At 47.2% G+C, this 17,807-nt stretch overlaps 2 protein-coding genes across 6 annotated transcripts in view; one reads left to right on the top strand and one right to left on the bottom strand.

Annotated features, from left to right (window-relative positions):
• The window catches only part of SRGAP2 (SLIT-ROBO Rho GTPase activating protein 2), a 91,414-nt gene extending 90,456 nt beyond the window's left edge, over positions 1 to 958 (bottom strand). For all 5 annotated transcript variants that reach the window (XR_010467581.1, XM_065038652.1, XM_065038649.1 and 2 more), the window contains exon 1: positions 827 to 958. The gene's annotated coding sequence lies outside the window, so the exon portion shown is untranslated. The remainder of the gene's footprint in view (positions 1 to 826) is intronic.
• Positions 959 to 1,307: 349 nt separating this feature from the next.
• Positions 1,308 to 5,940, top strand: FAM72A (family with sequence similarity 72 member A). The gene is made up of 4 exons (XM_021283515.2): positions 1,308 to 1,576; positions 2,397 to 2,474; positions 3,550 to 3,674; positions 4,549 to 5,940. The coding sequence occupies exons 1-4, from the start codon at positions 1,425 to 1,427 to the stop codon at positions 4,641 to 4,643; spliced, it is 450 nt and encodes a 149-aa protein (XP_021139190.2). The 5' UTR covers positions 1,308 to 1,424; the 3' UTR covers positions 4,644 to 5,940.
• The last annotated feature ends 11,867 nt before the right edge of the window (positions 5,941 to 17,807 follow it).

Here is a 17,807-nt window from a genome sequence, read left to right as displayed (position 1 = left end):
CCAGATGCGCAGCCAAATTTGTGATTGAAAGGAAAAGCCGCCCTGACATTGCAAATTGTCCTTTAAGGAGCAGCATGTGGGAACTGCCGAGTGGGCAGGTAGCCGGGGGAGCCGAGCCCCAGGGGGGTGAAGGGGCTCGTCGGGAAAGCGGGGTCCCCAGGGGATGGAGCGGGGTGGAGGAGGGGGAACCAGCCAGCGCTGCTCCGGGAGCGACGCGGGTCGGGCCGCCGGACCCGGCCGGGCTGCAGCATCTCCCGCCGCGGGACCAGCCCCGCCGGAGCGGCCCCATTCGCGGCTTTTCCCTCGGCAGCTGCGGGGGACCTTTTTTAAATTATTTTTCTTTCTTTTTTTTTTTTCCCCCTTTATTTTTTTATCCGGGGCAGCGGGGGCAGAGCCGCCCGCAGCCGGGGCACCGCAGCCCGGCATGTGCGAGGCAGCGGGAACCGCGGGCGGCGACACACAACTTTTCTCCCTTCAATTTTTTTTTTTCTGTTAATTATTCTTTTTCCCCCAGCCCCGTTTTTTTTTCGGGGAAGGGAGGGGACGAGGCTGCAGCCCCCGCGGAAGATGAGCCCATAGGAGAGAAAAAATAAACACGGCACCCGCCGGATCCGCATCCCGCCCGGGAAGAACAATGAGGGCGGCGGGGAGAGGAAGCGTGGGGGGGTCCCGGGGGGGAACCGGGGCTGAGGGACGGCGGCCCCGCGCCCCGCCTCAGGGCCGCGTTGAGGGGAGGCGGCGGGGCCGGCCGGCGGGTGCTGCCCGCGGCCCCCCGGCGGGTCGGCAGCGGAGGGGAGGGGGTCCGGCGGCCGGGCGGGGCGATTACCTGGGCGCTGCGGAGCCGCCTCCCGCAGCCGGGCGTCCTCCGGCCGCTGGCGCCCGCCACCCGGTCCCCCTCACCGGCCCGCTGCCGTCCCGCCCCTCCGCTCGGCCTGACCAATCGGTGGAGAGCAATGGGCAAGAGCGACGAGCGCCCCGGCCAACCAGAGTGCTCCAACTCGCAGCTGGGCCAACCCCCTTTCCCGCCGCTTGGCACCCGTAGCACGGCCCCGCCAGGATGGAGTGGGCGGGCCCCGGCGGAGCGCAGGAGGCTCCGCCCCAAAGGACTGCGCTGGGGCGGGGCGAGTCATGCAAAAAGACCGCCGGGCTGGCCAATAGGAGCAAGGCAGGGCGTGCCCCTCCGCCAATAGCCAGCCAGTAGGGGCGGTGCCACCCGCCTCCTCCAACGGCCACCAGGGAGGGGTGCTCCCCGCCCCTGATCTCCACCAATCAGATTGGCCGGGCGGGGCCTCCTGCGCCCAATGGGTGGCTGCGGTCGGGAATTCAAACTGACAGGTGGGAGCGTGGCCGTTTGCGCGGACGGAACGGAGCCCGGGGAACGCGGTGGCGGGGCCGGATCGGGGCTGCCCGCTCACCCACCCGCCATGTCCGCCGGCAGCTGCACCTTCGAGGACCGCAGCGTGGCCGTGCTGTGCTGCCGCTTCTGCCGGCAGGTGCTGAGCTCGCGGGGGATGAAGGCGGCGCTGCTGGCGGACACCGACACCGACCTGTTCTCCACCGACATCCCGCCCTCGGGGTAAGCGCCGGGATGGGGGGGCAGGACCCGCGGGGACCCTCCGGCGGGACACGGCGACATCCCGAGGCCTCGTATGGGCGGCCGGGGTGCTGCAGCCTGCGAGCCCCGGGCCCTCATCGGCCGGTTCCCTTATAACCCCCCTCATAACCTCCTGTCACCCGGAAAACGGCCCCAAACCTCACGGTTCAACCGTTTCCAGATCCACCTGCCCTGGGGAAACCCCGGCAAAAGGGAGGCTGCTCTTTGTCGAGCGAATCAAAAGTCTAATTTAATCTCTTAGTGGGCTCGGGGAGCAGCTCCAGCTCCTTCCTCAAGCAAAGATTAGAATTTGAAATAAACCTCTATAAACAGAACCAACCTGATCTCGCCCTGTTTGCAGGATGACTCCGGTTGTGTGTTGCTTTCCCATAGCAATATTTAAATGTTAAGGAAATAAGATTGCAAAATAACATGTTAATAAGAAAGTATGGGGTTAAAAAAAAAGAGATAAGAAATCAAAGGTTGGGTTTTAAATGTCCTGGCCTTTAAGCTGTGGTTCTGTAGTCTCATGCATCTCTTTCTGTTTCTATATGGGTATGGCTGGTAGCTGATGGGGAAAAAGTTTAAAGCTGATGGGGAAGGTTAAAAAAAAATACACATAAGATTTTAATTATTACATCATTTTGTTGTGACTTCAGAGCTGTATTATCAAAACATGACAGCTGTAATCAAACTGTAATGGTGACATCACTTTGTTGTGACTTCCAGCCCGTATTATCAAAGCACTACAACTGTAATTGTAGCCACATCTAAACTGTATTTTTACTTTTTCCCCATCTAGAACTGTTGACTTCATCGGAAGTTGCTATTTTACGGAAATCTGCAAATGCAAACTGAAGAACATCGCGTGTTTGAAGTGGTAAGAACGCCATTCGACGGCGCTAACGCCTCCTCAACCACGCTCGACCCTCTCACTGGAGACGGCGGCAGCGCAAGGGTTATGGGATGAACGAACAGATTGTCGACTCCATTTCAAACTTAATGCTGCTTGATAGAAGCTCAGCCCGTACTTCTGGGCACGGCTGCCAGCCTATCTCTGTGCGAGTCCCAAGTGGAAATGTGACAACCTTGTCAGCAGCCCGAGCGTACGGGAAAGCTTGTGTGCCACCTGCCTGATTAAATGTCTGCTTCAACACTGAGATAATCGTGTGAATAAGGCCGCAGCAAGAAGTAGTTACTCATATTCTAATTAATAGAACATCCTCTTGGCAGATCTAGTTGCTGCTAACAGATGGAACATGCTGTCACTAAAGTTCTTGGAGTTCTTTTATCCTCTTTATTAACGCCTGGTATTTAAGAGTAAAAACAACTCTCAAATAGCTCGCAGTTGAAACAATCCTTTCAGCTTCATAATCAAGACTTTTACCTCGTTCAGATTTACACGGTGGGGGGTTGTGATAGGGACATGGTATTTTATTTTGTAGACAGAAGGAGAGAAGCAGAAATATCTCACCAGAGCGCATGACTGAGACAGCAGAAAAATGGTTGTTCTAGATTCAGCCTAAGAGAGCAGATAAAGCCTTTGATACTCTCAGCCTCGTTCTTCCTCCTGCTGATACTCTCCCGTGCACAGTGTTTCTGCACAGATGGGTTCTGTGTGTTTGAGGGACATCTACATTGATTCCAATGGAATCACCGGCTTTCCAAAAAATAGAATACACCCCCATTTGTTGGCATGTAAACTACTCTGGATTACACAATTTACGTTACTAAATGCTTCTCTGTGCCAAAGATCTAAAACTTAGATATGCTGTAACTCCTGACAGATGTTCCTTAAATATTTAAGATGCTTGTTTCAGTACGTTTCCTTAACCTCATCGAAGTACGGGCGTTACATACTGTGGCTATTTAACATTAGTTTGAGCTGAAAAACCCAACGATTTTATCTTTCCATCAGGCACTTGTGGTGTTCATTATGCCTCTTGTCTTTCCAGCGGTAACATCGTGGGCTATCATGTTATTTCCCCCTGCAAACCCTGCCTGTTCTCCTGTAACAACGGCCACTTCTGGATGTTCCACAGCCAAGCGGTCTTCAGCATCAACAGACTAGACTCCTCTGGTAAGGAACACAAACATTTCTTTCTCTTCCCCTAAAATCTTGAATTCCAAGTCCTCCTAATGAAGCATCTCGATATAGTTAAAGCATATGGAGGGAGTGTAACATATGGAGCCAAGAGGAAAGTGTGACTGCAGTGCTAATCTCACAAACTACTTCAGGGGAGGCAGTTGTAGCTACTTTGTAAATGAATATTTCTAAGTGGGAATTTATCTTCAGCAGAAAATTTAACCTCTCCCTTTTGTGGATAGAAGTCAGGATTTTCTGAAGCAATAACCAGCATAAACACAGCCCCCAGCTGCTATTTCTAGCAGCACGTAGAGTTCCGCTGCGCTATTAGGCGGCTGGCCAGCGGGCACTCTCTTTGGGTGAGTCATGTTGGCACTTTGACCCTGTATAACTGAGTCCTCATCAGCTCCCGCTGAAGTTCCAGCTCATTTCTGGCTGGTTTTTTCATCCAGGTGTTGCTCGGATGCCAAACGTCTTGTGTAATTTGCCTGGAGTCCTAGGGAACGCGCAGCGTCCTGACGAATCATTTCTCCTCCTCGCCAATGGGAGGAACTTCTTGTCTAAACCTTTCAGTGTCACCTGTGATTCAGATCAATGCCTTTCCAAATAAATCAGCCATGAGGGGATTATCAATAGCTACATGAACTAGGTGTATAAATACATCTGTTGGCAGGGACTTCTTTGAACTGTGCTATAAAACAACACAAAATGGGAAATAGTCTGTATATATTCACGATGAACACGATTTACCAGGTTTTGTAATGATTAGTTGTTTTCTCTGCAAATAGACAGTTGTGCAACCTAAAAATAAGGTCACAATCCGTAAAAAAAGGGTTTTTTTTAACCTTTTCTGTCTTCTTTCCCCCAGGTGTCAATGTATTGCTATGGGGCAACCTGCCAGATTTAGAAGAAAGCGCAGATGAAGATACATCCTGCATCTCTGAGGACGAGTATATCAGATAAAACTTATCTACAAGATACTACAGTATCTTCCCTACATCCATTAGATTACTGTTTGTTTGGGACTTTTTTTCCCTACTGGCCCATCAGAGCTTAAACAATACAGGAAATCTGGAAAATAATGCTAAAAAAAGGAAGGTATCACCTTCCTCTTTCACTGTAACCTGCCTTAGACTCCTGCATCTGCCCGATGTGTATTTTCTGACTAGAGACACATCTTGGTTACATCTGGAAATGCAGACAGAAGGTGTTTTTACCAAGGTCTAACCCTGGTTTGTTTTCACATTTACCTCTCAACAGTAGATAATGCTTAACTGTACTTTTCCTTCTTTCCTCAAACAGTATTCACAGAGCAACGTCTCTTGGTTGCTGTAAGTACAGCTTAAAAACCTACAAAATATTCAGTCTCGCTACTGAATTTCTGGAAGAGCTCTGCTTTTGTGGCCACACAGAGTGTTGCCCAGAGCTTCTGAGTACAGACAGTTGCTGAACAAGTGGCTTAAAGTCTCAGAGCTCTGGCTCTATGACCTGGTTCTCCTGCTTTTCGCAGCTTGTTCTCGCTCTGGACTCTCCTGAATGTGGATTGCGAGCTCAGTCTGCCCCTCTTCAGCTTTCAGTACCTTCAGGATCATATAAAGATCGAGTTCATGACCTTTTTCCATGACAAAACCTTAATACTAAAATTACTTGATGTCTAGTATAACTTCAAGGCTACAGTGGAGTTTTTATTATGCTCAACAATAAAATCCATCCAGTTCTATGTGATTTTTTTCTTCCCCTTTTATAGGGTAGACATCCATCCAAAACAAAAGTCATCCAATTGGACAGTCTTAGACAAAAAAGATCAGGTTAAATATTTGGTGTTCACGCCTAACCTGACATCCTGAAGCGTACAAACAAGAGGAGGGATGGACTCAAAGCTCATTATCAAACGTGTTACAGCCATAGATTTAATTTATGAACTAAATACTGTCCCCTACAGATGGTGACCTGAAGGTATCGCCTTGAGAAGATTCAAGGTACAATCATGTAAAAGAACAGATCACACTTTTAAATTTGGATTGATGCTGAATGAATCGTTCTAAAGCCTCTTGTGACACTTGGAAGAGGCGCAATGAGGGCAGGTCTGGATTGTCTCAGTATTTCTACTGCATGTTAAGTATTTCCAAAGTAATGGTACTACCTCTTCTGCATTGTTTAAATGTATATTGGTATATATATATATATATATGTACGTGTATGTCTTGTTTTGATTTCCTGTGTTATGTCTGCTCATTAAATAGAGGTTTTGGACTATGTAGTCATCCGGGCTGTGATAAATATGGATGTGATGATATCAGATAATCAAAACAATGAGATAGAAGCTTGTACATCTTGTATTAAACTAGTTGAATCTAGGTTCTTCCTAGGTTCTTACTATGAGTTTTAGAGACTAAAAGAAAAAAAAAAGCAAACCTCCTTTTTAGGTTGACAAACCCGACAGTTTCTCCAACCAAGAGGGATTTAGTCAGTTAATTCTTTGTAATACAACATCCCATTTTTTGCCCGTTTTCTGTGCTGCATGAGTTTCATCAGGTTGTGAAAACAACATCAAGCTGGCAAGGTAACATCTCACTCAATGGGCTTTCCAACAGGATTCATGAACCAGAAATACGTCGTTTTGGGTGGTACAATATTTAAGAAATATTTCTCAGAATTCTGCTTTGTTCTAAGTCCAACACTCGCCATTTACCACCTTCACAACTCCGAGTCGTGACCGAGGAGCTGTTCTCCCCCAGAGAACCAGAATTTCTCCACGTCAAGTCAATAATTCTGGTTTTGCTCCCTGTCTGTCTGTACATATAGAACTGGAAGTTCTACTTTAATTACACAGGCCTGTTGGAGCTGGTTCACCTCAACCAGGCATCAGCTTGAAATTAAAAACGAGCCAACTTTTAACTAAGTTCAGCCCTTTTTTTTTTGATCGAGACATTGTAGGTATTATATACAGAATAAACAAACATCATCTACTGCTCCAGCTGTCAAGAATGTTGCCAAGCAAACTAATCATGTCTAATCTGAAACGAAGCGAGAACTAACAAAGCAGTTTGTGGTAAAGCTGCTGCTCCCTATCCGCAGCGCCCCAATATTTTGGGTTCAGTTTCCAAGGATCACCCTATGTAGGGAATCACTTTACAGGTTAATAGATTTATATGACACTAAACAGGGGGCACAAAACACTCCCCAAGGACTTTGCTCCACCCAAGGTTTTGCTTCTAGTGAAACAATTCAAGTCTCTGTGGGGTTTTTTTGTTGTCTCTGTACTCTTGGACACACAAGGTCTGTGGTAGCACAGCCCTGGGATCTGTTGAGAATCATCTGGAAGGAGATGGTTGTGAGGCACCAGGTATAATAACGAACATCTAGAGAACTTTCAGAATTAATACGAAAGCAGGATTCAACTTCCCGATACGGTGGGTCTGATGCAGAAAAGCTGGGCAGCTGTTCTCATCTTTGGTAAGGATTTTACAGCGAAATTCAACGTGATCTTTGCTGCGCAGCCAACAAGGCCAAGAGCAGAGCACAAAGCTGAAAAACAAGAACCGAGTCCTAAGGCTTTTCTCTTCTGCTCATTAAGGTGCACAAGGTGAGCAATTATCATAAAGACCTGCAGTGCCTCTGTTTAGATCTGGTTTTATTCAGACGGGACTGAATACCAGGCAAAGGGTCTCAAATTTTAGACTCGAAGTCAGCGATTCTGCAAGACTGCCCGAGTCTCCTGGCACCAACTGCACAGCTGGAATCCAAGCCACCAACCCTGATGCACAGCTGGAATCCAAGCCACCAACCCTGATGCACAGCTGGAACCCACACCACCCACCCCAATGCACAGCTGGAATCCATGCCACCCACCCTAATGCACAGCTGGAATCCATGCCACCCACCCTAATGCACAGCTGGAATCCATGCCACTCACCCCAATGCCCCTGGTATTGCACCCATGTCGGTCGCACTGTGTACCCGGCCCCTTCCAGCAGCTCTGCAGCTGTACAATATTGTGCAATTCAGACTGGTAGGTTCAAGGGCACAGCCTTGTTTAGATGAAAACATTTGAAAGCAGAATTCCAAAAGCCACTGAGGATAAATAACTTTGATTTGATTTTTAAATCACGGGGCCCTGTGTAATCATGCTGTCACTGATAGGCAATCATTTTCTTCCCTGCAATGCATAGTCTGCAAAGCATGACACTAGCTAGGTGGGAGAAAGTCATAGCAAGAAAGTGATACATTTATTCCCTTTAGTATTAAATAAGTCTTACTAGAAAAAGCATATGCAAATATTCTTCATTATTCCAGTACAGATTAATGCTTAACCATGATCTTTCATTTATGTAACACCATTCATTCCAAAGTGCTTTAGGATGACAAATAGGCAAGAATTCTTTTACCATTAAACTGCAGCCAGCTCCAGGGTGCCAAGTCAACAGCATGGACCGTGGTGAGCATCCTCCTGCAATGCAGTTCAGCACGGGATCCCTATCAGTACAAACTGATATGTTGACTACAGAGAGAAGTGACAGATGGGACAGAACCAGGCTTGGAATCTGAGGAAGAGCCCTGTGACAAGAGACAGAAATTACTAAGGTGTCTTATTTTCTGCTCCTTTCTCTGGCACGCAAGAGCTGGCTTGCATCTTAAAGTCAAGTAAAATGTTCATTTAGTATAAACCACCCAATTACTTTGTCGTGAGAAGTCGTCGTTACATATTTTATGACGCTCGCAGCCTGTGTGGTTTGTGAAAGCGTACCCCAAGGAACAGCCCCAGTCAACAGGCTTTGTGCGCTGCTATTTGGATTAAGGGAGTGTCTACAGGCTGGTATAGTATAACAGCTCCGGGTACCTATTGTGCAAGAAACTACGAGCAGAGAGACGTGTCGGCTCTGAGAACTTGTTCTGTAAACAAATCACCAGGGGATGGGGAGGGAACGGCACCATCGGCTCTATCAGACACCACAGGTAAAGCCCAGCCTGTGTAAACCTGGAACGGAGACTCCTTAATCTCAGAACTACAACAGAGCACTGAGCTGTGCCTGTTCCTGAAGCTCTGGGCCGCTTTTTCCCATTCCAACAGGAATTTGCAAGTCTATGAATAGATTCAGCTCTTCCAGCTACATCCTCAATCGTCTACTTCAAGGAAAGACCCTTCTCTATGGCAGTGTTTCTACTGCATTATTAGGTTTTACTCTTGCTCTAGCATAAAAAGAACATACAGCCTCTAGCCAACTACCCATAAAAAGCATCCAAAGCAAACAGGTTATTCCAAACCTCTATAAATACATTATTTGTAGAACTGAAAGATGTTTATGCAGCCTACAAAGATGTCGAGAGAAAAGCAGGATGCCTGAGCATCTGTGGCATTAACCCCAAGTTGCTGACGCACCACCCAAAATCCCCTCTTCTCATCAGGAAATAGCAACTAGGCCATGCTCTGAAAAAGCATCTGTGTTTCCCAGTGGTTTTTAGCCAGGGGGATATTTTAGCTGCTTTGCTGTCTGCAGCGCCTCTCGTTAAGCTTGTGTCACACACACGAGGTGACAAAGTGAGCCTGCACTCTATTGATTTCTCATTAGAAAGCACGCCTCACATTTTGGATGGCAACGAGGGCAAAAATACCCCAAACAAGCCACACAGCGGGGAATGAAGCTGGTCAGATAGAACAAAATCTCTGGTTCTTCACTTCTTCCATCATCTGAATGCTGACAGCTTGATGTCTCTGGGTGATGCCACACCAGGGAAATCAGCGCCGCCGCACTCCCATCTGCATGTCAGCAGATGGAGCAACTCGTGCAGGCACTTAGAAAGCAAGACTGATAAAAAAGACTCCATCTTCTGCCATTTCTCTGACTACACTTATTTCCTGGAGGAGAGTGCTAATTAAAAATAACCCAGCATTGCTCCAGCGTCGCTGCAGCCACACCGGGATCCTTCCCCGCTGTGCTATGGCAGAAGCTTATTAGTTCATCCCGCTCCGGCATATGGCCTGGTTTGGAATAGGAAATTTCCACTAACAGAGGGGATAATGCTGGAAATACAGGTGTTTGGGGACTCTCATTCTTACAGGGTAAAGTAAAACCAAAGAGAAACTGGTTCTGTGTCTCCTGTGCACAACTGAGAGCTCCACACACAAAAGCAAGCTAAAAAGAATTAAATTTAAGATATTAATCTAGTTTTGCCTCTTCCTATTGTCTGTTTGTCTGTCAGAGCCAACGCTACACTCCAGCAGCAGACTGCCCGGAAAACCAAAGGGATGAATCTGGTCTGGTGTTTCTGCTGTATCTACAGAACGTACCCAGAACGTTTCTTCAAGAGGCTTTGGTCTTGATTAAAAACAGCGCCTGAAACTGGAAACCCAAAAACATTTGAAGACACCATAGGTGGGATCTATACCCAAAACAGGATTAAGAATGCACCTTCAAAATGCACCTCCTGTATCAAAATAGCATGGTCAGCAGGACAAGGGCAGTGATCCTTCCCCTGTGCTCTGCATTGGGGAGGCCACATCTGGAGTATTGTGTTCAGTTCAGGGCCCCTCAGCTCAGGAAAGAGATTGAAGTGCTGGAGCGGGTCCAGAGAAGAGCAACAAGACTGGGGAAGGGACTTGAGCACAAGCCCTATGGGGAGAGGCTGAGGGAGCTGGGCTTGTTTAGTCTGGAGAAGAGGAGGCTTAGAGCTGAGCTCAGCACTCTCTAGAACTACCTGAAGGGCAGTTCTAGCCAGGTGGGATTGGTCTCTTCTCCCAGGCAGTCAGAAATAGGACAAGGGGGCATGGGCTTCAACTCTGCCAGGGGAAATTTAGGCTGGAGATGAGAAAGCAATTCTTTGCAGAGAGAGTGGTCAGGCATTGGAATGGCTGCCCAGGGAGGTGCTGGACTCACCAGCCCTGGAGGTTTTTAAACTGAGATTGGACATGGCACTTAGTGCCATGATCTAGTCAATGGACTGGAGTTGGTCCAAGGGTTGGACTGGATGATCTCTGAGGGCTTTTCCAACCCAGTCCATTCTTTGATGGGTTAGTGCTAGAGTTGGGTTATGGTTGGACTCAATGATCCTGAGGGTCTCTTCCAACCAAAATGATTCTATGATTCTATGAAAACCCATGTATTCAAGCCAAAATGTGTTGGGCTGCTCTGCTAGACACAAAATCTTGGCCCTTTCAATTACAGAATATTTGAACTGCTTTAGAACCATTTGCTTGGACTAATTCACTTATTCTCTTGATTCACTGTGCAAGTGGACAGAGAGAGAAGTAACTGGGTTTAGACCAACAGAATATGAAAGCTGCAATGGTTTCCTCACAGGGTGATCAACGAAACCAACAAAATCAGAGAATTATTGGTTAAAAATACACATGGAGCAGCCCAGGGTCACATTTGAGGGGAGATTGTGCAAGACACTGCAGATTCACCCAAGAGCTCGCTCGGATGTTAATGAGGGCCTCAAATGCTTGGAAAAAATGAAGCAATCTGCTCTTGTGCAAAGGTCCATCACAAGACCTTGCACAGTGTCCCTCTGCTTTGTATCAGTCCCCAGGTTGGAAATGAATTTTATACTCTGTAAAGTGAATTTTACTCAGCTTCAAATTTTACCCAAAGTCCAAATTACTTTCTTTGTCGCTTAGAATTTAAAATTCAGACATATACATTTTTCCATCTGTCTGAGGAAGTACAGATTCAGCAGAATACATCCATCATTTTATTCCAGTCCTTATGGGAAATCAAAATTCAAAAACTGCTTAAAAGCACCCAGCGCTGGCCACTATAGGAAACCTTTTACCTTATTAGCAGGGTCCCCGCTCTGATTTGATACAAACATGCCAGCGGTGCATGAACTTGAGCTGCTCCTCACCTTTATGTCACTCAGATAGAGGATTCTCAGCAAATTGAGCAGCATTTGCTGTAAGCTACAAAAATAGTAATTAAAAAAAATATAAAAAAAATCAAAGGACTTAATAACAAGCAGCTTTGGGCCAGCAGCAGCACTTTGATAACAACCCGCTGCTCTTGCTGCATCACTTGAGCCTCTTCTTGCTCCTGCCAGGGGGTTCCGAACGTGGCACCGATGGCTTTGGCACTAATTGCAGCGTACGCTGCCAGCAACAACAAAGCCGCGTTGCTTTCCCCTCCCCACGCCTTGCTGGTGTATTTAAAGCAGCCACATCTCACCGTACACCCGAATGCCGGGTGGATCCAAACCCGCCATTCTGCAAAGCCCAAGGGAAAGCAGAGCGGTTATCCCCGCGCTCCGTCCACAAGAATAACTTTGATTTTACAGTCTCTATAATTCTCCCCAGGCTCCCAGCAGAGATCAAAGCCGGCCGTGTTTGGGTGCGTGCATGTACATACATGCGTGGAGAAGACACTTTAATTATGGTCTGAAAATTTCTCTGCTAGAGAAAGAACTGGTTCCCTGTTTGTCACTTACCTCTCCCCCGCAAAAACTCACGCTGGCCCCATTTACTCCTTGAAAACAAGCTTGGATTGCAAATGACCCAGGGAGAAGAGGCATCAAGTATATCTTGGCTGAAAAACATGTGCTTTGAAGAGCAGAAACTCCACACCAACGCAGGCTTTGATGCCACAGCACAGACACAGGGACTTGTCTCTTAAGCTTCGCCTGTGCAGCGAGGGCTCAGATCAGTCATGATCACAGCTAAACGATTATTGTGTTGGGTTGCTAATTGCATAGACACTGCTGATGCTGTTATGGGGGACTACGGTGGGTCTGTGGATTCCCTGACGAAGGGTATGGGAACGGAGATTGACCTTAAAGATATGAAGGTGTACCCATAAGAAAGAAGGGAGTAAAAGAGTAACATTGACGACAGCAAAATTAGCCAATGATACATCACTAACGCAGCCTGTAACCCATAGCAAAAAGACACATGAGCTGGCAAAGACTATATAAAAAAAGTATTTGTGGCGATAAATGGAGACTGCTGTTTGTACGTAAGAAGAACTTTGTTCATGTCCTTTGTCCGTCTCAACCGCAACATGCTGTGATCAGAGAAAAATCTGGAGACCATCATTACCTGGGTACTGAAAGGGCAGGGAACTCCCAAAAGATGCCATAGCACTTTCAGCTTGGTTTATGAGTCAAAACCCTGCCTCAGAAAAGTTAAGGAGAAGCATCCCTTCAGGAAAAAGCGGCTGAGTTTGGGCATCACCTTCTGTCCACGGCTAGAGAGGGAAAGAACATCCCCCAGAGGGATCCCAACCCAACGCGGTGCTTCATATCTCCAAGGAGACACCGGGCCTGCGCTGGCACCGACAGACAAAGCCAACCCGGGATATCCCCCGTGACACCGTATTTCACGGCACAGGCACCATCACCGGCTCTGGGCAGGACACAGACCAACAGCAAGAACAACCTCGTTCCTTTTGCTCCTGCAAGGGGGCTGTTGTTTGCCAGACGTGGCCTCCATAGGGGTGTAATGGAGCAGGGGAAGGGCAAGGATGAAGCACAGGTTCAGTCGGGCAAATCCATCCAGGCTGCGCGGTGTGTGCACGCCTTTGCAAACTGACCGAGGGGCTGAGCCAGCTGGAATGCGCTTGGGAAGGAAAAAAAGGTGTATAAAGAGTTGACAAGACTCACCCTTTCTGGCTCTGGAGAGGTGGGGAGGCTGCTCCGGAGCACGCGGTGTCTGGACACTCCGAGCCAACGCTTGTGCCACCATAACTCCTATACGTCCCGGTGCCTTGGGTTGCAAATCAAGAGACAACTGTCTTTATTCCTATAGTGCACGCGTACCCCAGTATCTCACCAGATAGCTATCCCACGCCCCCAAAGCTCTAGTAACAGTTTCGGGCTATTTTCTAAGCCATTTTCTGCCTCCCCCACTACCTTCAAGATTTATTCATAAAACAATCCAATTCCTTATTTTTCCCACTTTTAAACAGGAAACACTAGTTGTTTCATGTTAGATAGCAAGTGTTTCATGCTTTATCTCTTTTTTTCCTGTTAGTCTGCTGATCCCCAAGGACCCTTCCTCAGCCCCCCCAGACACCCCCCAGCTCCTCAGACCCCCCTTGGGTGTTGCCATGGTGCTGGTGGACACTGGAGGTGACAGTGTCCCCAGGGCTGGGGTCACACAGCTCGGCATCCTGCTGAGCACACAGGAAAGCATCCCCAGAAGATCATCCCCATCACACGTCGTGCCCCACACATCAAATACCTTCATCAGGCCACAGAATAAGAGACACCGGCGTTATGCTCGACAAATTTCCATTAAGAGCGATAACAGAAAATCCAGCTGTATTTATAACTTCAGCCAATTCTAAAGACAAGAAAGGCTCCTCAACACAACACTAAGTATTTAATTCTCTGATAACAGAGTGAAATAAAGATAGCAGGGAAAAAGCAAGAGCTCGCTATCAACGGAAACCGAGAAAGGGACACTGATATTTTAAGGCATTCACCTTTAGGTTATAAGCCGCTTATCTCAGGCTGCTACATATGTGGTCTCCTTGGGAACAGCGTCAGACAATAAATCAGATGTGCCAACATTTATCAGAAGCTCCAACTGGCCAAAAACATCAGCCCTGCTAAGAATGCCAAGTGGGTTTTGCAAGACACAGGGACAGCGCTGGAGTCACCCCGGAGGCAAGAAATACCACTGGTAAACCCTCAAGAAATGTTGCTTGTATTGCTGTTCCTCATTGCCATGTCCTCCTGGCTGTGTTGGAAGCTTTAGAAGAAGGAAAAAGGGAGAAAAAATATAAAAATAGATAAAAATGGATGTGGCGTTGCATAGGCACGGTTAATGTGCTCATTGGGACAATACCTGCATATCGTATGCCCAGTTGGCCACAGAAATAGCCCTACGCCTTCTGCTTGTGGTGTGAAGAATGTAAGAGGTTATCCTCATCTTAGCTTGAACAGGGGGAAAATAAAAGAATATATGGGTAATGATAAGAAGAAAAGCAGCTTGAGGGAAGGCAGCGAGATTGGTGGCTGAATATTCTCTCCCTGCCAGACACAAGGAAAAAGTCCAGACATTGTACATGTGCAAAAATAAACAGCACAGCCTCAACCAGATCTCTCCTTTAAACTGGCGAACGTTTCCCCACCGGTTCCAAAATGTTTCGCTGCTGATGTGTAACCAAAAGAATGTCATGGCAGGAATTCTCAGGGCAGAGACCTCGGGCTCGTTTAATAGGGATTTGGCCAGGAATTAACTGCTGGGAAAGCAAGGGCAGCAACAGCACTTGGCCAGTGGTATCTGTGCAGAAACCCTGACCCTGGTGCATCACAGACCCGGTGGAAACACGAACATCTGCTTGGGATGTGGCTTCAAGGAAAACAAGTCACCCTGTCCTTCAACATCGTGAATTGGCCCCAGAACTGTGTGTCATTAAAACAAATAATAAGTGAAGTATTTTATATGTGCCTGTAGAATCAGAGAATTGTTTTGGTTGGAAAAGACAAAAAGATCACGGAGTCTAACCATTAACCTCCCAATTTTGAGTCTGTTCCCTAAGAACCTCATCTACATGAAGTATTTGGTCTGTTAATCCCGTGTTTAAAGACCATATTCTTCAAAGCACAGCGGTCAGGAGAAAATACTTGGGAATATGACAAATATAAAAAGATAACTTAGTAAGTAGTAAATAACACAAGATTGCAGCAGTAACTGGCGTTTTCTCCTGTATTATTTCAAGACAGCATACTGAAGCCTAAAATAACTACATTTTAGCACTGAACTGCAATATACCAAGCAGACAAACAGGGAGGGAGAGCTGCTGTGCCACAGGTAGAAAAGCTTTGTATTAAACCTTCAAGCATGTTTCTTCGCAACCTTTTCAAGCCCATCAGAATGTGACGAAGTCATAATGACCATTAGACATTTATGTGGAAAAGTTTGTTTCTTTTTACCCTTTGGAATAAAAATATATGTCACACGCTTTCCTATAATCCTTTTTTCTTTTAAATTGATGCTTTTCCTGCGGGTTTTTCAGCCCCTGCGCAGCCGGACTGTGGCGCCCCCTGCTGGAGAGCGGCGGGAACGCGCCCCCTCGCCCCAGCCAAAAGCTTCTCACGATGGGTTTTTTTTCTTGTTAATCTCTTAATTTGACTTTAAAACCTCTTTTTTTGCAGCTGCGTTTTCACTTTGTGACTATGGAAAACCCGTCTTTCACCAAATAACCTCAAAGACCCCAGAACTGCCTTTCCTTTTCTTTCGCTGGCCAAACCAAGACAATTCCTGGAGGATGTGATGACCTGGACTTGGCTTCCCGCTGGCAAACCTCTGCTCTCGGGATTTGTGCTGAAGGTCAGTGCACACTGTTTTCCCTCAGAAGTGCCATCAAGTGAATAACAGATTCTAATGGCTCTCTACTACCTAATTAATTCACTCCTTGCCTATTTGAGACTATCAAAAAGAAAGCAAACAGCTATTGAGGGGTCACCCAAAGAGAACCATGAGCATCAGGATTTCAGAACATTTCCCAACGCCATCATTGTGTGTTCTCTCTGGTGACAGACTCTGCTGCTTCATTTGTCTCCAAACTGAAGACAAAACAACAATACAATTCTACATTTAATCTAACGTGGCCTCCCAGCAGTACACACTTTGTTGGAACTTATTAACCGGCTCCCAGCTTGTTCCCTGCATAATCAGTTTGCACTTCAAAGTCCCTGCCAGCAGACACCGCTAAATGACGGCGTTAAATTCACTCATGTATATAATTAATTCGTTTTGGGGCAGGATAGTGGATATTGGTTGTCAGAAGTTGGGATATTAGTTGAATGGGGTTGCTGGGGGCTCTGGGGACCTTTGTAACTTCCCAAGCGATTCCTCCTGCTCTTCTATTCTCAACGTGGCCTTTCAAGTGGGGCGGATAAGAGCCCTGGTAGGGCAGAATTATCCTCGAGTGGAGCAAAAAGCGGCACTTGCTCCCATTAAAGACAGAGGGGCTGCTCCCGTGCTTTGCATCAACACACACACACAAGATCGAGCGTGTTAAGCCAGACACCGATTGCTGCTGCAGAAATCACCCGGCGTTGTGATTCCCATCAAAAGCACCGCGCTGCCAGAGCTGCTCTGCACCCGGGGTGCCCGAGGTGTCCGGCCAGATGTCTCAGGGCCAGATTTCCAAAGAGGTTCTTAATCAATCTGAGAGTGTGATGAGAGCCCAGCCTGGCTGCTGGGACCAGTATCTGTTACACACTATCACCAGGAGGGAAAACAGCATCTGGTTCATCACCCGCTGAAGCAACATGCACAGGTCACACCAGGGAGCTGTTCTTCTGCATCTCTGGTTTCCTCCTAGGATAATCCTTTCCCAATTAGCTTTGGAGAACTTGGATGTTAATTTAATTATTTTTAAGTCTCGCCATCGAAATGACCCTGGACCCATGGAGCATCAGGGGCAGGGTGAAGCCTCCTCGCCTCGCTTGGCCGAACACAAAGGGTTTAGTGGTGATTTTCACATTTCATCTTAATCCAACAGTTAGCTGTAAATCCACCCCCAGTCGAGGCCGTGCTTGCTCTCACCAAGGTGTGATGGGCGCAATGCTTCGTTAAGCCTCGAGGTGGGATTTGATGCCCTGAATTGATATGAATGATGCAAGGAGAGCCAAGAACCCTCTGGGTTATGGTCACAGAGCGTGCCAGCCCCAAACTCCATGGAGATCTCCCTTCGGTGCTCGATAGGAAGGCAAAAACTCCTTAGACCTAACCAGGCACAGACTATTTGCTAAACACAAGCAAATACAGGGCTTTAGAAGGCCCAGGGCAGAACCAAGTGCACAAATCCCCATCTAATTTGGAAACAACACAACTATAATCAGAGCATGCTCTCATCTTTTTTTTGTTTGTTTTTTTTCCAAAAAACACCCTGTAAACCCTCAATGCACACCAAAAAAATGTATCATCTTTCCTTCCAACCCCCCACCTTAAACAGGCTCTGTAATTCCCCACATTCACCCACTTCTCAGCCCCAGAGCTCCCCCCAAGGCGGGATGCACAACACATGTAATTATTGTGTTGTTGCTACTGCAATATCCACACAGAAACTCTAAAGAAAATAAATCACCCCTTGATGCTTGACCTGCATGTTAATTTGGTTCATTTTCTAGACGACAGCAGCTCAGTGAGACAGGGAGATAATGTACAGGCCGCTGAAGAAA

The sequence above is a fragment of the Columba livia genome, chromosome 22 (assembly GCF_036013475.1).
Source record: "Columba livia isolate bColLiv1 breed racing homer chromosome 22, bColLiv1.pat.W.v2, whole genome shotgun sequence".
In the NCBI taxonomy this organism is placed as follows: Eukaryota; Metazoa; Chordata; class Aves; order Columbiformes; family Columbidae; genus Columba; species Columba livia.
Note: the sequence above shows the minus strand (reverse complement) of the source record. Positions and strands in the feature narration are given on the sequence as shown.

Bases quoted from the DNA above. Each gene is read 5' to 3' on its own strand.
- FAM72A (XM_021283515.2), top strand. From the start codon at position 1,425: ATGTCCGCCGGCAGCTGCACCTTCGAGGACCGCAGCGTGGCCGTGCTG. The intron at 1,577-2,396 runs GTAAGCGCCGGG...TTCCCCATCTAG, and splicing joins ACCGACATCCCGCCCTCGGG to AACTGTTGACTTCATCGGAA. The intron at 3,675-4,548 runs GTAAGGAACACA...TCTTTCCCCCAG, and splicing joins CAACAGACTAGACTCCTCTG to GTGTCAATGTATTGCTATGG.